Raw genomic sequence first — 25,261 nt, 5'->3', positions numbered from 1 at the left:
AAGCTTTGGTCTTTGCCCCTTTAATTTTCACTACCATGACTGTGAGGAACAGATGGGATGTTAAATTTTAACTTCTCACTATTTTTGAAACCTAAAGAAGGATGGTTTTTTCCCCTCACCCTCCTCTTATTGAAGTCACCTCTTATTTTGCCCATAGAGACTGTGGACTTCTCTTCTCTGGAATTGTTCAGGGCCAGCTGGATGGAGCTTGGAGCAACTTGATCTCTTGGAAGGCACCCCTGTCTATTTCAGGGGTTTGGAACTGGGTGGTCTTTAAGGTCCCTTCCAACCCAAACCATTCAGTGCTTTTAGGATTTTCCTGTGGGGTGGTGTTCAGAGGGAAGAACAGCTCCACTCTCCCCATTCTCAGGGGGAATGAGTCAAGGGATGCTCAAGTCAGGGATGCTCCAAGGACTTGGAACCAAACTCTTGGCTATGATTTGTGTCTCATAAAGAGGACATCACAGGATGGCACCTATGGCATATTCTGTTTCTTTATTAAATAAAGAACATGGAGAAAGAGGTTTTCTTTTTAATATTTCTTGCTCTTTCTAGCCCTTTTGAGTTGAGCTTTCTTTAGTACCAAAGCTTGGGGAAGGGAGGAAAGGGAAGGGAACCCTCCAGAGGCTTCAGGAAAAGGAGAAAGAGTAATTTTTAATATCCCTCACCAAGTAGAGATAAGGCTGACTGAACCCCTGCTGACAGCAGGCTCTGCTTTCTTTCCACAGTCTCCATTGAAGATATCCGGGATGTGAGGTCAGGCCATAAAACAGAAGGTATGGAAAAATACGCCAAGGATGTCCCAGAGTATCGCTGCTTTTCCATCATCTTCAAAGACCAGCGGAAAAACCTGGACCTCATTGCGAGTTCAGAGGATGATGCCAACCACTGGATTGCTGGCCTTGGGAAAATCATAGCCCACAGCAACTCCATGAACCAGAAACAGAAACTCCAACAGTATCCTTTGCCTTATAAAGTGATTAATCGTGGACAAAGATGCACTTGTCTTTCCACGTGGGTGGGGATAGTAGACTAACCTCCTTTTTTCCCTATTCTGGGTTTTCTCTTGCATTGATTTTGCACCCAGGCAAGCACCCTGGTTTCCAATGCTTTTCCCCCCTGTTTTACAATGATACCAGCAAGAGTGGAGTCAGGCTTAATGTGGCTCCTTAAGCAAAGAATTCCCTCTTTCATGGAGCTCCAGATAAAACAATCATTATTTTTTTTGTGTTCTTCAGGGGTCTGTTTCACTTGCATTGCAGTAAGCTCCAGGACAGGCACTTCTTGGCAGGGCATGAAAAGCCCTCACTGTTTACCATGTTTCTCGGTAATACAAGGAGAGGGAACTGATTCTCCTCTTCTCACTGCCAAATTTACTGCAGGGTAGCTCCACTGACTTGAGTGAAATTACTCCTTATTAGCCTCAGCATGGGAGGAAGTTTTGCCCTGAAAAAATCTGCAGTTGCTCTAGTGGCAATGCAGAGAGCAGAAAGGAAAAGGCACAGAGCAAGAAAGGAGAGTGAATTCATTATGAGATGGAGAGGGGTTGTTTATTGGGTGAAATCCTGGCTCTGCTGAATTCACAGGGAATTCTCCCTGAGGCTGCATTTCACTCAATAAGTTGCTTTGCAAACAGAGGTCTCATGTATAAAAAGAGAGGATATCTGTGGGTGCAGTTTTGGATGGATTTTCTTCAGTCCCTGTGTGTCTGAGACTCTGACCGTGACATCTGAAGCTGTTGGCTGATTTCATCCTGATTTGACAGAGCCACAGTAATGGTAAAATATTGGGTTCCTTTAAGCTTCCCAAAGGTAGATATTCAGCTATCAGAGAGGAAAAGAGATACCACTCTTGGAGAGAGAAGGTTGAGTGGGCTTCATGATTTGACACCAAACATCAGAGAGGAGGGGAGATGCAAAATCCTCCGCTGGGAAAAATCACAAAGCTGGAGCTCCAGGAGGTCTTGCCCTCAGTTAAGTCTTCACTCCATGTGGGTTCTCTGCTGGCTAATAATGTACTGATGGAGAAGGGGATGGTGCATAAATGCTGAGCTTTCATCAGGCTTTACTTTTCTGAGGATTCTCTGAAGTCTGAGAAGCATTTTCACAGCCACAGTGCTGTTCACTTAAAGGAATCAGACTCCATTAGTTCTGATGTGCCTGGGATGTCCTGCTTATCTCCTGCATTAGGAGTGTCTTTTTTTGGATTGTTTTTCAAGCTCTGCGCTGTAAGGTCACTCCTCAGCCACCCCACAGTATGTGGGGGAAAATCTAGGCTATAGAAAGTTGTCCCTGGAGCATATCAAGTTAAATATATTGCTGAAAAACTTGCCTGTAAGAAGAGACAAGATTTTTAAGGGGGGAAAAATAACAATGACATTTGCAAAGGAAGAAGGCTGTAAATTTCCAGCATGGAAAAGTGCCTTTCTGTCTTTGGAAAGCAGGATTGAAGCTAAATAGGGTGGGTAGGCAAACCATATTTCTGGAAGAGTAATTACTGTGCAGTGCTGGCTTCCAATCTGGGCTTGTCTCAGGCCATTTAACGTAACCTGGAATTACAGAACAGCATGATTTCTCATTTGAAATTTGATGATGTTTAATTAAAGCCTGGGATTTTAAATTTAGTCTGCCTTCACTGGGTTTGCTTGGCAGCGTGGGCTTGCTCAGATCTTCCTTAAACCTCAGGAGTGTTCTCAGCATCTGTGAGCACAGAAGGGGAAGAGTCAGGACATGAGATGTGTTGTGTCCCCTGCCTGTCCCCCATGACTGGAGAGCTGCCTTGCAGGGTATCTTTTTCAGCCTCTCAAAGCCTTGCAAAACAAGTAAGGAATCTGCAAGTTTTTGAGAACAAGGACTGAGAGCAAAAACTCTCCTAGTTTCAGATGGGGCTCGTTCAGTTTGGAATTCAGTGGAGTTGCCTGTGGTAAAAAGGGACTGGAGTCAGTGTCTTATGTATTTTTCCAGTCCTATATTCCTACACAGATAAAACTCCCACATGCTTGATGAGCGTGTCTGATGCTCTTATGCACAGAGTTCTGTTTTAATAAGCCTCAGATTCAACCTTGCAGCAGGCTGGCATGGGTAGTTTAGCAAATATTGCAGGTATGTGTGCAGGGAAGACTTTAGACCAGAAAACACAGAGGACTTTTCATTTGAGCAGGGTGGCACCGTCTGCTTCGGCTCTGGGTTTTATGTGTGAGCTTTTCTCCTGGTTTGAAAGCACTTACCAGAAGTTCTGCAGCATTTCTGTTCTGAGCACATTCACGGGATATCTGCCAGATAGAAACCAAAGAGGGGTGACTGAGAGAGAGCTGGTAGCCCTGGAGCTGGCATAGCCTTTGAAAAGCAGAGGCAGGCTGTCCCTGGATGCACACAGAAATGGGAGCAGCTGCTCCTCCTGCACTCAGGCCCATAGAGGGGCAGAAGGTGAAAGGAAAACCCACAGCCAGGACTGAAAAATGGTGTTTGTACCAGCTGAGAGGACTTCCAGTTGAAGTGCTTTGTTCATCCAGCTCCTCCAAGCTCTCCCAAAGCTGAGGGGATGCAGATGGACAAGGACTTTGGGTATTTTGGGGCCAGAATGCTGCTATTTACTGAGATCTCAGTTGTCTGTACTGTCCTTTTTCTCTCTTTGCTGCTTGCCCTTGCAGCAAGAGGACCCACTGTGTGTGCCTGGGCTTTTCCTGGGCTCTCTGATTTCCCTCCTGCATTTCTCTGTCTCCTGGGAAGGGATCTAAGAGAAAAGCATCCTCCATTAAAAGGTAGGACCTGGGCATACTCTCTTGCAGATGCATTTACTGCCCACATTTTGCCTTCCAGAGAGGACTTTGGATATGTGCATGACCTCTGGGTGCCCATTATCAGAGGAAATTATGCAGACTGTTAAAGAAATGTGATTTTTTTGCAGTGGTCAGCACAAAACCAGTAGTTTTTATGCACAAAAGAGTAGTTTCTATCCACCCCTACTCTCACCCCTGGCTGTGGCAGGCTGGATTTCCTCCTGACTCACCAGAGTTGGGTGTTCCTCCTGCCTGTTGTTTTTAGGGAAGGCTGGGAAGGGGACACAAGGTGCAGGGTCAGGTGTGAGTGAGTGGCACCAGGGTGACAGTCTGACAGACCCTCTCTGGAGCAGAGCTGGTGGAGGGGGTGTTCTGCCCCCCGGGGTGGGTGTGGTGTGCTCCCAGCACAGCATCCTCTGCTCATGGGAGCTTCATGCCTCAAACTGGGTTTTCTGGGAAGAATCAGTCCAAGCCAGACCCTGGTTCAGGGCTCTGGAGCGTCCTTGGGAAATGCAGCATCTCTTTATTTTGGTTTCCATGTCTAAAGAAGGGGAATATTAATATGACCAGGCTGAGACGGATGTGGGGTGAGGTCATTGCTTAGCACCTGCCAAGATTTTTAAAGTCAGAAAGTTCAACTTTCCATGAGACAAACAATACTCACTAACAGTTTACACATATCTCCATCACTAGGAATTACTTCAGTGCAGGGGTAGCTGTGGCAAACACTGTTTCAGGGTTATGTTTACAGCCCCTAAGGCTGTTAATGCCCTTTTCTGGGGTCATTTTGAAAGGCCCAATTTATATGTTACAGCACTATATGCCTCAGCTGGTTTTGCTGATCCTGAGCTTTACTCTGATTAGCATTCAGATTGGGCATGTTTTTTTGGAAGTTTTTCTGGAATGAGTTTGAAGCATTGTTTCCTATGTGAGACATGGAATGTTATTATTGGAGATCAAATTTTTACTTTGATAATTTTTTTCCTGTTGAAAAGTAGATATTTTTCTGGATGACCTTTCTTATTTGACAGTAAAGCAAATTAGACAGTCAGTTCCATGATGCAAAAAGCAGGGTTTTTTTTTGGTGTTTAAAACTGCAGGGTGTCTCAACTGTCTAACATGATTTTAGAGACTGAAAGAAAATGGAAGTCTCAGTTCAAATTATCTGACATCACATTAGGAAGATTATTCTTATAGCAGTTACTCCTGATCTATAGATACATTAAAGTGATTAAAACCCAAGCTCTAATGAAATATTATCACAGTACAGCAAAGTGACAGACCCTGTGCATTTCATTAGGGGAAGAAGGCAAGACCCACAAAGTTTGGTTTGATTCCACTCACAACAAAGTTCTTAGGAGATATAGGTAGAAATCCCTAAAACTATGCTGAAGGTGAGTTCAGAAATTATTATTGATACTTCTTCTGGAGTTCAGTGTTCACCATGACACACTGAATATTGAACAAATCCATGACAATGAGTTTACCAAGCTTCTCTTGGGAGCTCTTTTCATTCTTTCCTTTATCCCCTTTCAACCGTCTGGAGCAGAATGTACTTTCTGTCATAAAAGAGAAATCAAACTGTTTCTGGCTGCAGCCAGAAACTCCTACAGGGTAAAGTGAGCTGCTCCAGCCTTGGCCAGATGGTGAAAAGCTTCTCCCTGGTCAGGATCAGTTGTATCACAGCACATTTTCCTTCTGCCAAGGCACCATTGTGCTCTGTGGGAGCAGAAGGTGAGGTGGTGTCAACTGCTCGGGGGCCCACGCTGATTTACAGCAGCTGGAGAGGTGGCTCAGAGCCTTTAGGAGAGGATTTCCCCCCTGCCATGTGCAGCAGAAGGTATTTAGGTGTTCAGGCTAGGCACCGACCTGGAAAGATTTCCTTACATCCCCCTGCAGCTGGATTCACACCTGCCTGCGGAAAGCTGACAAAAACAAAGACAACAAGATGAGCCTGAAAGAGCTCAAAGACTTCCTGAAAGAAGTGAACATTGAAGTGGATGACTACCATGCCAAGAAGATTTTCCAGGTAATGGGAGCAAGCAGAAGAAGGGTTTGCTGTTGGCTGAGGTCAGGGTGTCCCACAGCTTTCAGATTGGGTTGGAGATCTCACCTAAAGTGAACTCCTGGCTTCTTTTCTTGTACTAAGGAAGGACTCACAGGTTTTGGTGCTCAGTAATTTATTGCTCAGAATAATCAGTTCCCACTGAGTTAGGCAGCACAATGCTTTTGATGAGGGTCTGTTAAGATCTTTATTCATAATCGATGCTTAATTTTGCCACGAAGCAGAAAATGAGATGCAGACATGGATAATGCAAGAAAAAGGGAAACAAAGTTGAAGTCCCAGGGGTTTCAGGGGTTTTGTGTGCCACAGCTGCATGTCAATGCCTAAGTCTGGCTGAATTTTGTTTGGTTACAATTGTGAACCCAGATCCTCACCATGTCTGGTGAGGGGTGGGTACTGCTCACCCCTCACCAGAGAAGAGGGGTGCAAAGTGACAGGCATAAACAAACAAACAAACAAACAAAAAGTACAAATTAAGAAAAAAACCTTCCCAGATTCATGATAGATACACAATATTGCACCCAAGCCTGGACTAGTCTGATTGATTTAATACTCCCAAGGCACATTTAATCTGGTCAGGGATGTACACTTCTAAATTCTCAAGATTCAGCTTGCTGGCTGAGCCTATCAGAAGATAAGAAAGGGATGAAAATTTCTCAGTTGGTAAGCTTTGGGTTTCTCTCTAGAGAATCCATCCTGCTGAGGTGAGATAAAACATCTGGATAATTTCCAAACTTCCATCCTGTCTGAAGCAGGATTTGAATTAATGTGTGTGCTGTTTCAGAAGTGTTTTTTTCTGATCAGTGGTAAACACGTGGGTGGTTTTGGGCACCAGGCAGGAGTTCTGCTCCTCTGTGTGAGCAGGCAGCCTTCCCCCAAAGGAGGTCCAAGTTTCCTTGCCTTTGCTTTATAGACATCTCTCTGCAACTCCTCAGGAATCAGGGGGAAGGTCATCAGCACATCTTAAAAAATTTCAGCTCACAAAATATTCCAGTTGTACTGCCTGCTCTGGCTGGTCGATCCCATCCCTTTATCCCCAGGAAAGTCCTGGAAGAGTGGAAATCAGGCTGGGAATCCACTGATTGAGCTGCATGTCTCCATTGGAGGTAGTTGCCAACACTTCCTTTGCAGTCTGTGCAGGTGAAGCCAGTAGGGAGCAGGGTGTGAATCTCCTCATCCTAAAGGATACATCTCATGTATGGGAGATGAATCACTTCCACATCTTCACACATCAACCTGAAAAAAATCACCCTTGGTTAGTTGTTGGGTTTTTATTTTTTATTTTTTATTTTTATTTTTATTTTTATTTTTATTTTAGAGGCACAGTCTCCTCTTGTTTAATGAACCTCTTCTGCTGTCACAATAGTTACAAGGGAGCTCCAGGAGAGGAAACTTGATGAAATTAATCCTTTTTGCTTAAAGACTCCGAGTAATTGCTAAACTTTGATTCAACCCCTGGAAATGCAGGGAGTTAGTTGAAGTACCATCATTAGCAAGTAATTTTAAAGTTTCCTGTATAGCCACTGGAAAGAGAGGCTCTTTGGAGGTTAATTCAGATCTCCTGAGGGCTGATTTGCCTCCAGGAGGGGTCTGTCTTGCTCTTAAAGCAATTACATTTTCAGTTTGCATCCTGCCTCAGCCTAGATGGACTAGGGCATTACAGCCTATTAAAGGGTGATCTTTTCTGTCTCAGAGAGTTTTTCTTCATTTAGTCACAGGAAGGAAGGGTGATCAGGGGCTCAAGTGGGGGCTGCAGGGCATATTCTCACATTATTTTTGCCTTTCCTCACGTCACTCTGTGTCCACATCTAGGTTTGAGACACTGGAGTAAAACATATTGCAATGCAACCAGAAATGATGCAAAGCTCCTGTCATTGCTCATTTCATTTCAACCTGAATATTCATTCTGATGCATCAGAAAGGTGTTTGTGCTGCCAGGCCAAGGGTCATCCAGGACTCATGGCTTGTGATGCATACATGGGAGGTAAAACACAATATTTTGGGTTGAGATTCTCTTTCTAATTTGGACCTCTTGTAGCCAAAGCAGAAGGAACCCACTTTTATACCATGTATCTGATCTGTCCTGCAGTTTGACTTTGGTGCCAGTGCTATTGTCCTGTTTTCATCACAGCCTTTAATGGCAACTAATGAATAAACTTCCCCAGGCACACCACTTAAAATGCCAGTTTGCTCGGAGGCATATCTTGTCATTTTCCCTGTCATGTCTTAAAGAAAAGAACATTTGTAATTCACAACATCCCTGCTGTCTCCACCAGCTGCTTTCCCTCTTTATATTCCTTTTGCAGTTGCTAAGCATCATGCTCAGCTTAGCTTGAAGGATCTGCCAGAGCCACAGAACAGGATCATGGACATGGAAGGCAGCAAGGAAAAGGCAGTTCTTGGAACTCTCACACCTATTTTGGAGGTGTTTGTAGTACTGAGCATGTCACAGCTTGTCCCATCCCTGAGAGGACCATGTAGCTTCTACCCAGCAGGTTCTGAAGTCAGGACAAGTTGAACTCTTTTTTTGTCTCTTCAGTTTGTGAAATGCTAGGCATCACGATAATGATATTCTTTGGGTTTATATGTGCTCCTTAAACAGATAGGGAAAGATTTGCAGGGGATAAAAGTCCCTCCTTATCATCTTGGGACACTGCCAAAGCCACTGTGGCCATTGCTGAGATCACTGGCAGGGCTAGGTTGAGATTAGTGTGATTACTGGTTAAACTAAGACAGCATTTTCATCATAAAAGCCAGGAAAATAGCTCAGTCACAGGGGATCAAAGATGGAAAGCAATTTAATTCCTCTGGTTTGACAAGTTGAAGAATTCTGCTAGGAACAAACAACAAAATTAATATCAGGATTTGCAACAGGAAAAAAAAAAAAAAAGTTGTTTCTGATGACAAATTGAACCTGGGAGTATTTAAAATAAACTAGAAAAACTTGTTATTGGAAAAGCTGTGTCCTTGATGGAGATATTAACATGTATATCTCAAACTCTCCATCTTTCTTGGTCAATCAAGTCCTTGGCTGTGGTGCTCTATCACAGATGGTATCTACTGGAAAAGTTCAAATCCCAGAGAAAGATGGAGAATCTGAATTACAGTTCCTTGTGAAAAGATCACATCTGATTTGAAATCTGTGGGGATTTTGTTATGTGGCAGGTTTTAGATGAGAATGGAAAATTTCCATGGAAAGGTGGATTTTTTAATATCTAAACATGCACATGTTGGCAGTTATGGGGGTTTTAAGTTGTTTTTGATGCCATCTTTGCAAACAACCCTACTGTGAGTCTTGACAGCCTCTTGAGGGCTGAGCCACTAAGGTTAAAGGAAGGGTTCTTTTCACTTAACTTCCTGGATTTTTGGCTATACTCTCTATCATTATTTAATAGTGTTAATTGTTTCCCTTTATTCCCCCTGAGATTAAGAATTACATTTCTTTTGATCCTTGATTTGTGCTTGGATTATTTTGAGCTGTTGTGACTGAAGCACACCAAGTGTTGGAACTCGAGGCTGGTGCTTTTGAGCACACTGACAACGAATAAATACTAATAAGTGTAATTTTTATGACTTTTGGCCTTGTCAGTGAGAACCATTGTCATTGACCACGTGCTCCTCACTGGCTGGCCAGTAACTCTTTGCAATTATTTTGTGTTCTGCGTTGTGTAGCCCTGGTGCAGATTACGGCTGGCCTATGCCAGAAGGAAAGAAGGTTTTCACTCCTTCTCCCCTCTACGTTTACAGCACTGTGACAAGTCCAAAACAGAGGCTCTGGAGGATGATGAGATAGAGGAATTTTACAAGATACTGACAGAGAGGAAGGAAATAGACAGCATCTTCCAAATATACTCGGACCCAGAAGGGTTCATGTCCTGCCAGAACCTGGTGAGGTTTCTCTATGAGGTGCAGCAGGAAGAAGATGCTGTTGTTGCTGCCCCTGCCTTAATTCAGAGATACGAGCCCAACGAAAGAGGTAGGTTGAAAACCCTGGCTGGTTTCATTCAAAGTCTTGCTTTTTTGATGAACTATGAATCGCATTGCTGGTGCTTTTTTTCTGCAGTGGTGTGCAATATTTTCTCCCCACAGCTGCTTCTAAAACACCACTCCTAGGGGAACATTAACAGCTCTAGGAGAGGAGGGCAGAGGACAGGCTGGGAAATCTCTCTCTTCAATTTTATTCTGGGTGCACTGAACAGCAGGAGAGGGATTGATACAGGTTTGATTAGAGGATGATGAAAATTCTGAGGGAAAGACTCATATGGGTTATTCAGATGCCAAGACCTCGTGTGGCTTTTCAAGGCTGAGAATGTAGCAATATTTGTGCTCTCCAGGAGCTGGAGTGGATGCAGATATCCTTGATGCTGGGCACCTGCAAAGCCATCTGCAGATGAGATCTCTGAGTGGAGGCCAAGGAGGTGACAGCTGCTCAGGAGGCAGACACTGAACTGTCTGTCTGCTCAGATTGTGGGTGAATCATCAGTCTGGAGCACCTTGGAGGGTGTGTTCCAAGAGCCAGCTCAGAATTATGGGCTGGTTTTCCACTCTCCTGCTATTCCTTCAGGAGAGGGACAGGGCTTTGAAACTGTCAGGCATTAGGATTAGGCTGAGGTCTAGTTCAATCCCTCAAAATGGGGAGTAATTTTGCAAAAGATTGGGAGAAATTTGCAAATTTCCTCTTTGCAAATCATGTATTTCATTGGATAATCTAGACAGGATTTATCTGGCTGTGTTTAGACATCTGACAGCTTCTCTGGGTTGGCACAAAGAAACCTTGAAATGCTCAAACAGAGATGTTCATGCTGTAAATCTCTGGAGACAGATGAGGTAAGGTCTGTCTTTGACACTTTTAAGATGTTATCAAGGACAAGTAAAGTGTAATAAAAAGCCACATAAGTGTCATAAAAATCTGTGCTTGGGAAGGGCTTTAAAAGCATTTTCAGGCAGCTGAAGGTGTCATCCTTGTCTGGAGAACATCCATCTCTTTGCTTTTACTGAATGCCTGGGGAGCACGTTTTGCCTCTGGGCTCTCCTGGAGAGCAGAGGCACCGCGGTGAAGGTGGTGGCACGACCTGGTGGCATCTCATTTTCAGTGTGGGGTTTTCTGTCTGTTTACCTGACAGCCAAGAGGGGCAATGCCATGACCAAGGATGGTTTCCTGATGTACCTGCTGTCAGAGGAGGGGAACATATTCAACCCCTCCCACCGGAAAGTTTACCAGGACATGACCCAACCTCTCAGTCACTACTTGGTGTCATCCTCACACAACACCTATCTCATGGAAGACCAGATCACAGGGCCAAGCAGCACAGAGGCCTATATCAGGTAAAGAGTGTGTGTGTTTGGGAGGTTAACCTCTTTCTTTCAGAAGACATGAGTGTCTATGCTGATGGATGCAAGGGATCAAGAAGCAATCTCCCACCAGACCAGGTAATATGGGCTGGCCCAGTTTCCAGGGTGAGCTGTTTCCAAACCAGGTTGGCTGTGCCCTCCTTGTCACAGCTCTTTGACCTGAGTCTCATCTGGTGTCCACCTGAGTGTAGGATGTATAATTACTACATTTGGAAGCAGTATAAAATATCTGCAGTCACTGGAGGCTGGGTTACAGCCCTGTGGCCTGGTGTTTTCAAAGCATGATGCTGAGGGGGTGTTGCATTCCCCAAAGTATGGCACAAGAGAGTGCAAGGAGCTTACAAGACGGAAAGCTTCCTGGGATAGAGCTGCAGGTCTGGGAGAAGCCAAAATGATGCATAGTGTCATGGTGCTTATGCTCTGTACTGCCTTTTGGGAGAGGCCCATGGCAGGGAGTGTCCCCACAACATGCTGGGGTTTATTTTGGAGAGTCCTAGTTGGAGCAATCAAAAAAATAAGAGGTGGGATATAAGCAGAGTAAGTGATGAGCAGAACTTACACCTGGTGCCTTTTTGTCATGTCACATATTCCCACAGCACCCCTGCACTGAGCTTTAGGTGTTGCCTGTGTCTGCCTTTAACAGTGACTGATGTCTCATGGCCAGATGGGTGCCGTGACCTTTAGTAATTTGCACACCCACAATACATTATTGCTTGTTTTTATCAGGTGAGACAGTGTTTCCTTATGAGCCAGTCAATGGCTGCAGTTCTGCCTTTGTTTATGACTTTTCTCATTCTCAGGAGCAATGGCTCACTGGAGTCACAAGGTCAAAAGTGTTGAGAGTGAAATCTGGCACAGGTTACTCCTCAGTAGCTCTTTGAACTCATCTTACAGAGCCTTAAAATTATAGATGTATGTTTGGGTTCTACCAAAAAAAAAAAAGAAAAAAAAATCCCATGATTCAGGTTTCCCAGAGATGCTGTGGATGCTCCATCCCTGGAGGTGTTCAAGGCCAGGTTGTACAGGGGTCTGAGGTACCTGGTCTAGTGGAGTCTGTCCCTTCCCATGGCAGGGGGTTGGAACTGGATGATCTTTAAGGTCCCTTCCAATCCAAACCATTCTGTGATTTTATTGCAATGAGTTAACAGAATTGTGTGATCTGAAATATTTAGGGAATTACTGTAAAAGAGGCAAGATCACCTCCTAGACAGATCGGGGGGAATCTACATTTGAAAATAAATTGAAATGGAAGCATGGATATGTAGAGGTAGGAATTTCACATGGAAATTCGGTCTGTAAACTCGGTTTAGGAAACTGGCTCCTCAGCTGTGGTGGAGTTCCCATAGCTCCCTCTCTCCCTCCCAGCTCTGAGGATTCATCCCTCATGTCGTATTAGATCTAGATGAAGAAATCACATAATCTAAACTTTGTGACCTGGCTTCTAAGGCTGACTGTCGTTCTCCCACTGCAGCCTCTCTTGTTCTCTCTTCTCTTCTCTTCTCTTCTCTTCTCTTTTTTCTCTTCTCTTCTGGGAAAGACTTGGGCACAGTCATCAGTGTCCTTTCTCATCTGACACTTACTATGTCTTACTCTTTGGATAATTCTACCTTGGACTTTCAGTACCTTATTTCTCAGATCCTTCTGTGCTTTCCTTGCCCAACCTTGAGCTCTCTTTGTTGACACTGATTCCACCTGATCCCATCCTTTATCTGCTTTCCTGTTTTTCCAAGCTCCTTTCTTCTTCCTTGCTCCTGAACTTCCTTCCATTCTTCCCAGGCAGCGCCTGTGCCTGATGTACCCTCACTTGGAGATGGAGCAGGAGGTGTAGAACCCAACCAGTCCCTTCTTTGTTCGCAGAGCCCTCACCAAAGGCTGTCGCTGTGTGGAGCTGGATTGCTGGGATGGCCCCAACTCAGAGCCCGTCATTTATCATGGCTACACTCTCACCTCCAAGATCCTCTTCAGCGATGTCATTAAGGCCATCAAGAACTATGCATTCCAAGTAAGCATGAGGAACTTTTTCTCATGTTGCACAGCCCAGGACTGGCAGTAGAGTTCTTCCCTCCCAGCAGAGAGCAGAAGCAATGACAGCTTCTCCTCGTGGGGACAAGAGAAATTCCTGCTCCTTCTGTCTCAGCATCCATGCTCTGCTTCCTGCAGAGATCCATCCCCGGGGGTTGCTGCACAGGGAGAGCACCATCTGAGGATGAGTTTGAACCTGTGCCAGCACAGCTGCATCCTGGACCCCACTACAATGAAAATGATGCTCATAATCTTGAGCATACCTGGTGGGAAACACCAGCAAGCCCGTGATTTGTGTGGCTTTGATGTCTCAGGGTCTGTTTCTTGTTTAGAGGTACCCTTGTGCATGTTTTGGATGTGAAGGACTGCTTTTATTCTGCTTTAAAAGAGATGAACAGGGCTGGATTCTTGTACGGCAGCAGGCTTCAGAAAATCTTAGGTCTGTCCAGACTCACTTATCTCTGCTGTTTTCCTTCAGTGCACTTGGGAGCTGGTGCCAAGTTTTGTTTGGGGCCATAGAGGAGTGACAGTGACAATAATGACAATGCCTTCAGCACACAAAATGACCTGGGGGGCACAGGGAACCAGACCAGGCCTATGCAGGAATGGAGGAAGGATTGGTATCACTTAAGGCTTTGAGCAAACCCTGTGATTTCAAAGCCCCCTTTCCACTCCTTCCTCTGAAGGTGGGTGGGAAGGTGCTCTGACCCACAGTGCAAGTGGAGAATGGAGGCACAGGGAGTGCCCCAGAACATCTGTGAGAGGCAATCCTGACCCATCCTGGTGCCTTCTCCATTGGATCATCATCCCTGGAAGGCATCAGCACAGATCTGAGTAACTACCGCACGGTTAAATTTTTAACAAATTCCATTTTTAACAAATCCTTGCTTTAGGAGAATATCAGACCCTCCTGTTGACACACTCATTCCCAGAGGGAGCATCACTGGGGTTCATGCCAATTGCTGTAGACTGGTGAAAGCACAGAGGTCACTGATGGTGTGTGTTGCTGTCTTGTTCCAGACCTCACCGTACCCCGTCATCATCTCCCTGGAGAACCACTGCAGCGTGGACCAGCAGAAGGTCATGGCCCAGCACATGACCACCATCCTGCAGGACATGCTCTTGGTTGCCCCAGTCGATGGAAACAAATCCCAGTTCCCCTCCCCAGAGGTAAGCAAGGCCACTCCAGCACTTTCTGCCTTCTGGGGTTGGACAAGAGGGAAAGTTTTTCTTCTTGCTGAGTGCAAAGCTCAAAACTCAAGGGGAAGACCACTGCAAGGAGCCTGAAGGTGTATTAAACACAAGGTGTCCTGCCATTGAGAGTGTCCTGGGGGAGCCACTGGGAATGGCCTGGGTGGGTGGGGATGGAAATGTCCATGGAGGAAAAAGGGAAGCAGGAGACTGCCTAGAGATGCCCCTTTTATTCCCAGGAATCAGAGCAGCTGACAGGCTGGGAGCTGAGCCCTGGCCTTGCAAGAGGAAAGAGATACACAGCACTCAACAGTGGTTCACCACTATAAATCATTAGAAATCATTAGCTGACAGGAAAAACTGGAAATGGAATCTTGATATGAAAAATATGTCTCCAAAACAGGAGCCAAAAGGAAACACTAATCTGTTTCCACCCAGGTGGTTCTGTCTTTCTGTCTTTCTGTCTCTTTCTGTCTTTCTTTCTGTCTTTGTCTTTCTTTCTGTTTTTCTTTCTATTTTTCTTTCTTTTTTAGCACTTTGCAGAAACAGTCCTGTACAGTTAGCTGCAGTTCCCTTTAAATTGCATTTCTTTACTTATTCTCCAAAACTTGGATGAACATGCCTAGTCAGAAGGAAGGAGTTTGTGGGTGAGATAAAGCTGGCAGTCAGCAGGGGAGAAAGGAGAGGAAAACAATTCACCCAGAATATCTTCTATGTTTGTTCTCCCTCTTCCTTTATCTCCTTTCTCTTTCTGACTTTCCCCTTTTGTTCAGGAGTGTCATGCTTCGTTTGATACAATGCCTGGCACAGAGGGAAGCTGCTCTGGGCTGGTCCCTAAGCACCAGGGCAATAAATTAGGATGAATTGTAATTTTTACTGCTGCTGCTTCAGCAGGACCTTGGCTCTGGCACAGACAAGGTGCTTCCATGGGAGAAGTGACTCTCCCAGGGTGAGGACACTCCCAGCACAGAGATCAATCTTTGCAGGCTCTTACTGAGTTGGAAAAATACGTCTTCAGTGTCCCCTCCTGACTTGTTATTTATCCTGGTGCAGGATCAGGAAAACTGCTGATGGCTTTTCAGCTGATGGCAATGATAGGATGAAAGAAAGGAGAGACACCAAGCAGAGCAATGTGTGATTTGTGAGTGGAAGGGGATGACCCCAACTTCCCAAAGATGTTTTTTCCATGCTTGTGCTCATCTAGCCTGATTTTGATTGCCAAAAAGACACTTGGCCCCAGCTGAACACAATGCCCAGATCTATCATAGGGAATGGATTTGGGCTGATCTGCTCCATTGCAGGGATTGATCCATTTAGTTTAAACACAGAAAAATTGCCAGTGTTGCAACACCTATCCTTTTCCTTCTGGTACTTTTCCTTTGCCTTCCTGCTGTGTGAAGTAGGACCGTGCAAAGGGCTGAAATGCTGATTATTTTGGGTATAAAATACATTGAAACTGAAACATGAGGGAAAAACAAACAAACAAACAAACCAGGAACCTCTTGGCTTTTCCCTCCATTGTTGACATGAGGAAACCAGGGACAACAAGGTATTTTTTATATCAGGAAAAGGTTGGGAACTGCCACTGGGCAGAGGGCTGGAGGCTGTAAACACAAACAGTGGAAGGATTGCTGCCGATTGTGTCAGCAGGGCAAGGTTAGTAATTAAAAGAAGATTGACACGGTTTGGATTGGTGCTAACGATCCGCACCACGGCCCGGGGCAGGAATCTGATTTATTTAGCTCCATTCAGGAGCAGTGTTGGGCTACACAGATTATCTAAATATCTCCCACAAGCTGCTATCTTTAGGTCCCAGTAGTGAATTATGTGAAAAACCACATAAAGGCTCCAGGCAGTACCAGGGTTGTAGGGAGGAGCTGATCCAGTCTCTGCTGCTGGTGGGTTCTTGCCCTTCTGTCCCATCCCTGATCTTCTCAGGGGTCTGCCAGGGCCCCTTGGCCATGTCCCTGCATCCCAGCTAGAAATGCTGCAAAGTCAGTCTTAGAATGAGACTAAAACTGCTCCCAGTGTTGGAACTATTCAGTGTATCCAGGTGTCTGAAACCCCTACAGTTCTTTGTTCCTGGAATTCCTTGTTTATGAGGACAGTGGCTTTGGGCATTACCCACACATTTTGTGTCATTGTGGCTTCAGGTCCATCTGCACATCTCTGTTTCTCCAACCTTAGCCCAGCTTGTGTCAGCCTTGTCTGCAGTGCATCTTCTTGCCTGAAGTTCTTGAGCTGAGTTTCCTTCAATCCTCCAAAACCTCCTTCAGTAATGTGTTTCTTCCCCTTTCCTGGAGATTCTCTTCATCCTCTGGTGCCACTCACTGCTGGTGCCACACTTCAGTTTGCAGCTGAAGGACATGGCCAGATGGAGATGTGATACCAGTTAGTGCATCTGATCTGCACATCTCCTCAGCAATGTGAACCTGTTATTCCTCACAGCTTCCAGAAGTCTGCAGAGGTGGATATCCTCATCCTGAGAGTGGGATGTCAGGAGGCAGTGCTCAGACCCTTGTATCTGTGTACCTGAGCACTTCACTTAGGGCTCCCTTGGAGAAACAGTCAGAGGAATTGGAGGTGTGGTCCACCTCCTCCTCAGTGTTTGTCCAAACATTGGAGGAATCACACCCTGGGAGTGTTTGGTTTTCTGTGTTGACTCTAAAGGAGGTGTTGAAGCCACAGAAAGTTTGTTGAGATGGATCACTTTACAAAATCTTCTGTTCCCACTGAGGTGAAAACTGGAGCTCAGACCTTGCTGTGGCTCTCAGGTTGCTCCTAGGGGCAGGAAGCTTTCAGGTAGGATAAACCTGTGTATGCAGTTACAGCTCTGCTACTTCTGATAAAATCAGTGCTTTCCTTTAAGATGGTTTCCAGATCCCAGTGCTGTCAGAACCATTTCACCTGCAGAGCTGAGCTTGTTCAGTGTGCAGTGGAAAAGGTGGGAGAGCAGATGAGCTCCACTTCAGGGGACTGAGGAATGCCATTTATAGGGCACGTGAAGAAGGGCAAGAGTTGCATCTGTTCCAGCAGCCACTCCACTGTGTGTTCTCAGTGGAGTCCAATGTCCTTGTAGCCTTTCCTGAGGTTGTACTCCACCTTGGGCTTCCCACAGACAGCTGGAATGGCTTCATGGTCTACTTGGAGAACATTTACTGAGTGTTTCAGCTATTGCTTCCTCCTAAGACAAGGGATCTTCAACAGAGCTGAACTGATGAGCTGAGTGTCTTTTGCCTTAGGCTAGAAATACTTAATATCACATGAAGGGGAACCAGGAGAGATGGAGCAAGGGCACGTGTGTGTTTGTGAGTGTCTATATCAGCTTATTTAAAACCTCAGTAAAGAAGATAAACTCTCAGATGTAGAACTTTGCTTCCTCTGCAGGGGGGATTCACTGCAATGCTAGTACAGGATAGCACCTTTTGCAGGAAATGGGGGTGAAAATGCCTCTCTTTGGGGTGAGTCTCACCCTTTCTTCTGACAAATAAGCAGATGGATCTCCTCTGAGTTAGGTGGCACATGGCCTGCTCTCCCTTGTAGGCATAGGAGCAGTGTCCTGTGCCCATGGGGAGCATCTGCACCATATCCAAGGTTTCCCAGAGGAACCACAGGCTGGATAGGATAACAGCAGCACTGAGGACCTGCTGCTGGCGGCCCTGGAATGGGTTGAGGTGAGGAGACACAGTGGAGGCTGTGTTGCTGTGCCTTCCCTCGTGATGTTCTTCAGCCATGTAGGATTGTTCTGTGCCAGGAATTGCACCTCCTGCTTGCTGTGCAGGCTGAATGGGAGCGATGCCTTGGGAAGGCTGACCTAGAACAGAGGCTAGACAGAGCTAAAGGATAAATTAGGCATTTATTAAATGGCCTTAAGGGCCAAGTACAAAAGCCCAGCCCAAAGTGAACCAAAAATGTCACAAAATGCACGACTGCTCACGGGGTCTCTTGCTTTTATAAGTTCTGGTCTGTTTACATATTGGAGTTCATTGTCCAATTCCAGCTCCAGATTATGAAGTCCCATTCTTCTTGTTTTTCTCTCTTCAGTCCACGTTGTTTCTACTTTTGGGCCTGAAACTTGTATTGGTTGTCCTTGGTCCCAAGCTAGAAAAGGAATTGTTTTGTCTGCCTACTCTGTGAAGAGAGCTAACCAACACTTAATATGAAGCTCAGAACTACACATCTAGGCAGCACAGAATCTGAAAAATATGAAAGCTAAAACTTAAGGCATCATTTCCCCCCTTTAGAGGCTTGACAAGTCTTAAAAAGCTTAATTACCTACTGGTAATTAAGAATCAAGCAGGCTGACCCAAATACCTTATCCTTAGTTCTCCACTGCTGAGCTGTGTGGGGAGGCAGTAACATTTCTTGTGGGACATTAGAAAGCAGAGGCAGACAATATACAAAATACCAGGATGGTATCTGCAGCCTGCAAGGGACAAGAAGGGCTGCTCTCAGCCAATAGAAAAGCTAAAATTTAAGGCATCACTCCTTACTGTCCCCTGTGCAATCCTTCCAGGCTTGTCCATCCCAGGTGCTGAGCAGAGCCTAAAAGCTCACACAGAACTGGATTTTGTGGTGTAACAGAGTAGAGCTGGTGTTGAGGCAAGAGGGTGGGAAGGGACACGGGAGCAGCAGGCTGAAGTCAGGCTCTGAAGATGAACCAACTCATCTCCCAGCCATGGATGTGAAGAAGCAGAGCACAGCCCTGCCTGGGAGGATGGGGTGGGGATGGGGAGGAGGATATTGCTGTGCTCTGGGTGCTCCTTGGAGTGCAGCTTTTGAGAGGCAGGGAAAGTGCCCCACTGTAAACACCTCATTTGTGGTAGCTGAATAAAAATGCTCTCAGCTGCTGCCTCAGCTGCCATTGTTGGATTTTTGCTCAAGCCCAGCTTCATCCACAGCTTTGCCAGGTGGTGAGGAGTGGGGCTGGTCTCTGTAACCATGTGATGCAATTTGCTTGAACCCACAAAGGGTGCAAAGGGGGGAATGGTTGTTTTATAAAAGATTCCTGGTTTTTCACAGTCCTGTCATTTGAATGTGGTGGGGTTTTGTTGCTTTTGATGTTGCAGAAAAGGTAAATACAGGGTGTTGCTGAGGAAAGGAGAACGTGCTACACAGACTGAGGGGTTGTACTGGTTAATTCCAAGACAGCATTTTTCTGGAATAACTTGTACCCTCCAAAGCCAGGAGTACCAAACACATCCAGGTGGCAGCAAATCTCCTGTTCCTAAAAGCTGCCAGGCCTAGTGGTGCTCTTGATTTTAAGGCACAACCCACCCAGCTGGAGATCACCCCCAATCACCTTTCCCAATACTTCTCCCTGTCCCAAGCATTGCTGCTGCCTTGTTTGGGCTCTAAGTCATCCCTGTCCAGGCTCCAGCCTTCCTCCCACAGCCAGGGCTTGTGCAAAGGATACATTCATGCTGAGGGGTTTCTCAGCAGCCAGGGTTCCAACAAGGGCTTTCATGTGAACTTTGAAAGAGGCTGGAGAGAATTGATTCAGCACAGGGAATTTGCTCCCTGCCCTCCCTCTGCACCCAGCTGTGGTGCACTGGCACATGCTGCTGGTTGTGCTCAGTGTTGTACCATCGGAGCAGTGGCAGGAGAAGCTGCTCCCTGAAGAGGAGGTACCTTTGGAGAGGGTCTGGGAAATCCTCCTGAGGCTTTCAGCACCCTAAGGCTTCACTGCAAAATGCCAAATGTGTTAAAATTCCATGTGTGCTGTGCATGAGGCACTTCTCCAGAACTTACTGGAGCTCCCTCCCCATTAAAATGTCTGTGGAGCAGAGGCTGCCCTGCCTCAGTCCCTGCTTGGGTCTCAAACAGTTTCCAGAGTTGTGCACAGTTTATAACCACACACTGCAGAGCCAGGAGTGGTTAATAAACTTATTAATAAATTTATTAACAAATTAACACATCAATGCATTAATGAATAAATTTATTAATAAATTAATAAGTTTATTAATAATTTTATTAAATGACAGGCCACACAGAGGGGCAAAAATGGTGCCACAAATTTCTTCCAGCTGCTCAGACCTCTAGGCTCAGCCTTGTTTGCTGAGCAACATTTCAGTCATGGGGGGGAAAAAAAAGTATATTTTAATTGTCTTTAACAGCACAACTGTCTGAGATGTCTGGTTAAGGGGATGGTCAGCTCTGTGGCAGAGGGGAATCACTGAGCTCTCTGGGGTTTTCAGACTCATGGCTTGTGGTCTCAGAGGCTGGGCAGGGCCCTGGTGTGAAAACAGACATTTTTATCTCTGTGTCTCTGGGTAATAACCAGCTATTGATGCAACTGTAAAAGCACTGGTTACAGCTGAGGGGCTTTTTCAGGGTGGGCCAGAACCTTCTCTAACCACCAGGTATTTTGTCCACTTTTCCTTGTGCAGCAATTGAAAGGGAAGATCCTGGTGAAAGGCAAGAAGCTGAGCAGGCAGGAGGACCCCATCAATGGGAACAACAACATGGAGGCTGAGGATGTCTCTGATGAAGATGAAGCAGCTGAAATTGAAGATGAATCTGTGAAGACCAAGGTAGAGCAGAAGGGAAAGGTGAGTGAAAGAAGAAATCACTGAGAAATCACTTTTTAGGTGGGTTTTGTACCACACCTAAAAAATAAAGAAAGAAAAGCAGTTGAAATACAATTTTTCATTTGTTCTCAGCCAAGACAGTCTCAGTGTGGTTTCAGCTACTCAGCTCAGGATATGTAAGGATGAATTGTTGAAATTGCTGGGGCTGAGGATCCTGGTGCTTGCCCAGCTTATTATCTCTGTCCCAAGCACAAACAGAGATCTTGCAGAGCCAGCCAAGCACAAAGTTTGGCTTTTTTTCTCTAAAATGAGACTGGAGGACCTTGCAGCAAGGACAGACCACGTAGCAGTTGTGGAAGCAGTGGAAGGGCACATGTTCAATCTCTGTCTTATCTCCAGAAATCCTTTAGGCAGTCATGACTTTGGCTTTTCCAGTCACATTTTGGGATATGCCTGCAGCCTCACTGGCTGCTTGTTTCTGAGCTGGAGGAGGGAGAGAGGGAGGGAAGATCTATGGGGAAGGGGTGGCCAGTTACTAAAGCAATTTGTATGATGATTTCTGGAAGGAAAAGGCTGGCCTTTACACAAGTGTTCTGCCCCACCTTGTGAGGAAATGGATTTTTCCAGTGTGCAGGTCCTTGTAAAGCCCATATCCCTCACAGGGTGGCTTCAAAGGTGACACAGACACATTCAGCCCCACTGATGGCAAAGCTGTTGTTGTTACCTCTGGATCTGGTCTGATCTACATTTCCCTTTGATGAGTTGCTAACTCTTTGTAGGTCTCATTTATTTCTCTGATCTCTAGTCAGTCACCTGTACATTATTTTGACATTGTCACTTTCCTTTCTTGCCCCTGATGGGAGCTGGGGACTCTCACTTGCACCAATAAATGTGGCTGTGGAGTCATCAAAGCATTGTGACAACTTCTTAGTTTAAGGGGAAGAAAAGCCCAAGCTCTGTAGAGGCCAAAACACCATTTTATTCCTTTTATTTCCAGGTTTGCATGCCTGGGACCAGGACAGTATGGAAAAGTCATTGCTAAGGCTCTGCTGTAAAGTTTAGCACCTGGAGACAGACGAGGGTGCTGAAATAGAAATGATCCTGCAGGGAGCAGCAAGGAAGGGTATTCCACCAAAAAAGGGGGAATCCTTTTCCAGCTTTTCCTGCACAGGGTGACACAGAGGGCACACCAGCAGCCACTGAGAGTGTGCATCTTTTCCTGCTGGAAGTGCTGGAGAAGAGAAGCCCCAGGGGTCCTATAGAGAAAACCTAATTACCACTTTGGAGCACGACAGCAAAACCTCCCCACAAACCTCTCGCTCTCCTGTTTTTAGAGTGACACCTTGAAGCTGGCCAAGGAGCTGTCAGACACAGTTGTCTACTGCAAGAGTGTCCACTTTGAAGGATTTGATGACCCCAACCATCCTCGGGCTTTCTACGAGATGTCATCGTTCTCGGAGAGCAAAGCTCTGAAACTGGCCCAGGAGTCTGGTACGTGTGCTCTGCCCTCCTCTGTCCCTGCTCCCCAGAAAGGGACAGCTGCTGGTGGAAAAGGCAGCCCAAAGACATGGCTGATGATCTCTTTGGTCAAGCATGTCACTGAGAAAAGTGGGAAGAACTTAATATCCTCGAGGCTGTTACCAAGAAGGGCATTTTTGCAGGTGGTTCCCATTCAGCCAGACTTGCCAGGCAGAGGGGAGCACACAGCAGCAGCAAGAAGAGATAAAAGTAGCTCCACCACTGAAAGGAATGATTTTGTTCTGGTTTTTCTTTTCTCTGTAGGAACCAGTTTTATTCATCACAACATCAGGCACCTGAGCCGTATCTACCCTGCAGGCTGGAGGACGGATTCTTCCAACTACAGCCCCGTGGACCTGTGGAATGTTGGCTGCCAGATTGGTGGGTGTCCTGGGAGGCTGGAAGGGGTCACCTGTGATCTGGCTGGGGAGGGGTCCAGCTGAGGCAGAATCTCAAGCCCTTTGCAGCCAGGCTCAGCAGTCACTGGGAGAGACCAGCTTTCCAAACAATGCCCAGTGACTTTCCGTGGCCCATCTTCTGTCTCACAAATCAATCAGGAGAGGCTTTTCTGCACATTAATGTGCAAATCCCTGCAGTTTCACTGTCAACAGAGTTGTTGCCATTTAACAGAGGAGGAGGGAACATGAACTCTGTGGGTCCTGCAGCCCCCATGGGGCACAGGTAGCACCCCTTGCCCTGTCTGGCCTCAGGACAGTCCTTGGGAGGCACCATCATTTCCCATGGGATTCAGGAAGGCCAGACCCGAATCCACTATTTGGGCATGCAAAATAAGATTTTCTAGAAGCCCTGAGTACTTTCAGCTCCCAAGAAGATCAGTGTGCTGCAGTTATCAAAACCTTGCTGCAGGTGGAAAAATAGGGGAGGGCCTTAAATTGTTCTCAGCCTTCAAGTATGATCATGTATGAAGGAAATGTAATCAGGATAAATTTCTGTGTCTTAAGGGATGTTTTAGATGTTGCTAAAGAGTTTAAAATCATCCTTGAGGAAATCAAGGGAGCACTGAGGAGCTGCTGGGGTCCATGTGCCCTCCCTGTGTGGTATCAGTGAGGCTGTTCACAGAGACTGTTCCAGGTTTTACATCAGTGCCTTTAACAAAGGTATCGACAAATTGGAAAGAATACAAGGAATGCGCCTGGTGTTAGGACAGCAGTGAGGCTTAATCTATTTTTGGGCAGTAGACAGTGAAGAGGTGATTTGATCACAGCTTCTGTGCTGCCACCTGAGGAGTTCAGACAATGAGGAGCTCTCCAGTCCAAACAACAGAGGCATCAGTGCCCCTCAGGATGGCAAATGAAAACAGGCAGCTCTGGGCTGGAAAGGAGATTTTATAATGAGGCTAAGTAGCCAGAGAAATTATCTGAGATGGATTTGCTGGCTTCACTGCATGAGAGAACTCCTTCAGCATAGAAATGAAGAGGTTTATCTAAAAGAAGTGCTTGTTCCAGGTAGCATAAATTCCTTGCAGGACAATTTTTGATCCTGGGGAAAGCAGGATGGCTGTAATGGCTCCTCGCATCTCTGTCATCTCTAAATGCAAGAAAGGCTCAGGGCTAGCAGGCTGTGAGGGTCAGAGTTTACCACTGCTCTTTGAAGCGTGGAAAAGCCAATGTTTGTGTCCATGAAGTGCAGTTTCATGTGGACAGAATTAACATGAAAAGATTCCTATTGATTTATCTGAGTGACTGAAGTTATTTGTTTATGTTGCAGTCGCTCTAAATTTCCAGACAGCAGGCACAGAAATGGATGTGTACCAGGGCCGGTTCCAGGACAATGGCTTTTCTGGGTATGTCTTAAAGCCGGAATTCCTCCGGGATGAACAAACCAAATTCAATCCAAAATCCATCACAGAAGGAACATGGGGGACAAAGAAGAAGCTGCTGCTTAAAGTAAGAATAGAAATTGGAAAACATCTCAGTAACATCCACTTTTGGGGGGGGGGGGGGTGTAGGTTGTACCTTCTCCTTCTTCTGGTCCTACCTTCAATGTTGTCTAGCCCTTCTGATTTCCCACATCTGGGGGCTCTCATGGACTTGGATCCTCCAGGGATCTACTCACATGTTTAATGTTGGGCAATAGGTTAATGACAACATTTGCTGTCCTTCCAGAACTCTGCAGGCAGAGATGCAATCAGCAATCGCCTCTGGTGTTCCCAAGTACACCTGAGCACTGTGGGGACACTTAGACTCTGCAGGCAGAGATGCAATCAGCAATCGCCTCTGGTGTTCCCAAGTACCAGCTGAGCACTGTGGGGACACTCAGGAAAGTTGCCTGTCCCAAAGCCAGCTGGCTGGGCTGGAGCAGGGTTCCTTAGGTGCTTTAGCTCATGACAGCTTCCTCTGAAGGATGTCACAGCACCAGCTCTGAAAGGGCAGCACCAGCCTCTCACAGCAGATCCTGCACTCCTGGGGAAGGAGAGGGAATCCTCCAGGGAGCCCCCTCTCCTAATGATGTCCTGACCCCTTCCCCTGTTTCCTCCACAGATAATCTCTGGTCAGCAGCTGCCAAAGGTGAACAAAAGCAAAAACTCCATTGTGGATCCCAAGGTGACGATAGAGATCCACGGTGTCCAGCAGGACAACAACAAGAAGCAGACCAAAGTCATCGAGAACAATGGTGAGAGGGTTTCCTCCCAGCTCTGCTCCCATGAGCAGGAACCTTTTGTGTTCCTTGGCAAGACTGCTGCCCTGTGGGCACACATGCCCGGGGCACCCAATCCTACCCACACTAAGCAGATACTTGAGGTGTTGTCCTTCTCCAGTTTGGAGACAGAAATTCCCTGTAAAA

The 25,261-nt window shown here is 46.1% G+C and overlaps 1 protein-coding gene across 2 annotated transcripts in view; it reads left to right on the top strand.

The window, feature by feature from the left end:
* Positions 1 to 25,261, top strand: part of PLCD1 (phospholipase C delta 1) — a 51,223-nt gene that overhangs the window by 22,799 nt on the left and 3,163 nt on the right. For both annotated transcript variants that reach the window (XM_041489874.1, XM_041489865.1), the window contains exons 3-13: positions 729 to 957; positions 5,678 to 5,807; positions 9,591 to 9,819; positions 10,967 to 11,168; positions 13,053 to 13,197; positions 14,238 to 14,387; positions 20,798 to 20,959; positions 22,273 to 22,429; positions 22,721 to 22,837; positions 24,185 to 24,363; positions 24,958 to 25,090. In XM_041489874.1, coding sequence (XP_041345808.1) covers positions 729 to 957; positions 5,678 to 5,807; positions 9,591 to 9,819; positions 10,967 to 11,168; positions 13,053 to 13,197; positions 14,238 to 14,387; positions 20,798 to 20,959; positions 22,273 to 22,429; positions 22,721 to 22,837; positions 24,185 to 24,363; positions 24,958 to 25,090 — 1,833 coding nt within the window. The remainder of the gene's footprint in view (positions 1 to 728; positions 958 to 5,677; positions 5,808 to 9,590; positions 9,820 to 10,966; positions 11,169 to 13,052; positions 13,198 to 14,237; positions 14,388 to 20,797; positions 20,960 to 22,272; positions 22,430 to 22,720; positions 22,838 to 24,184; positions 24,364 to 24,957; positions 25,091 to 25,261) is intronic.

Source organism: Pyrgilauda ruficollis, unplaced genomic scaffold (genome assembly GCF_017590135.1).
Source record: "Pyrgilauda ruficollis isolate IOZ18807 unplaced genomic scaffold, ASM1759013v1 scaffold12, whole genome shotgun sequence".
NCBI classification, from domain to species: domain Eukaryota; kingdom Metazoa; phylum Chordata; class Aves; order Passeriformes; family Passeridae; genus Pyrgilauda; species Pyrgilauda ruficollis.
Note: the sequence above shows the minus strand (reverse complement) of the source record. Positions and strands in the feature narration are given on the sequence as shown.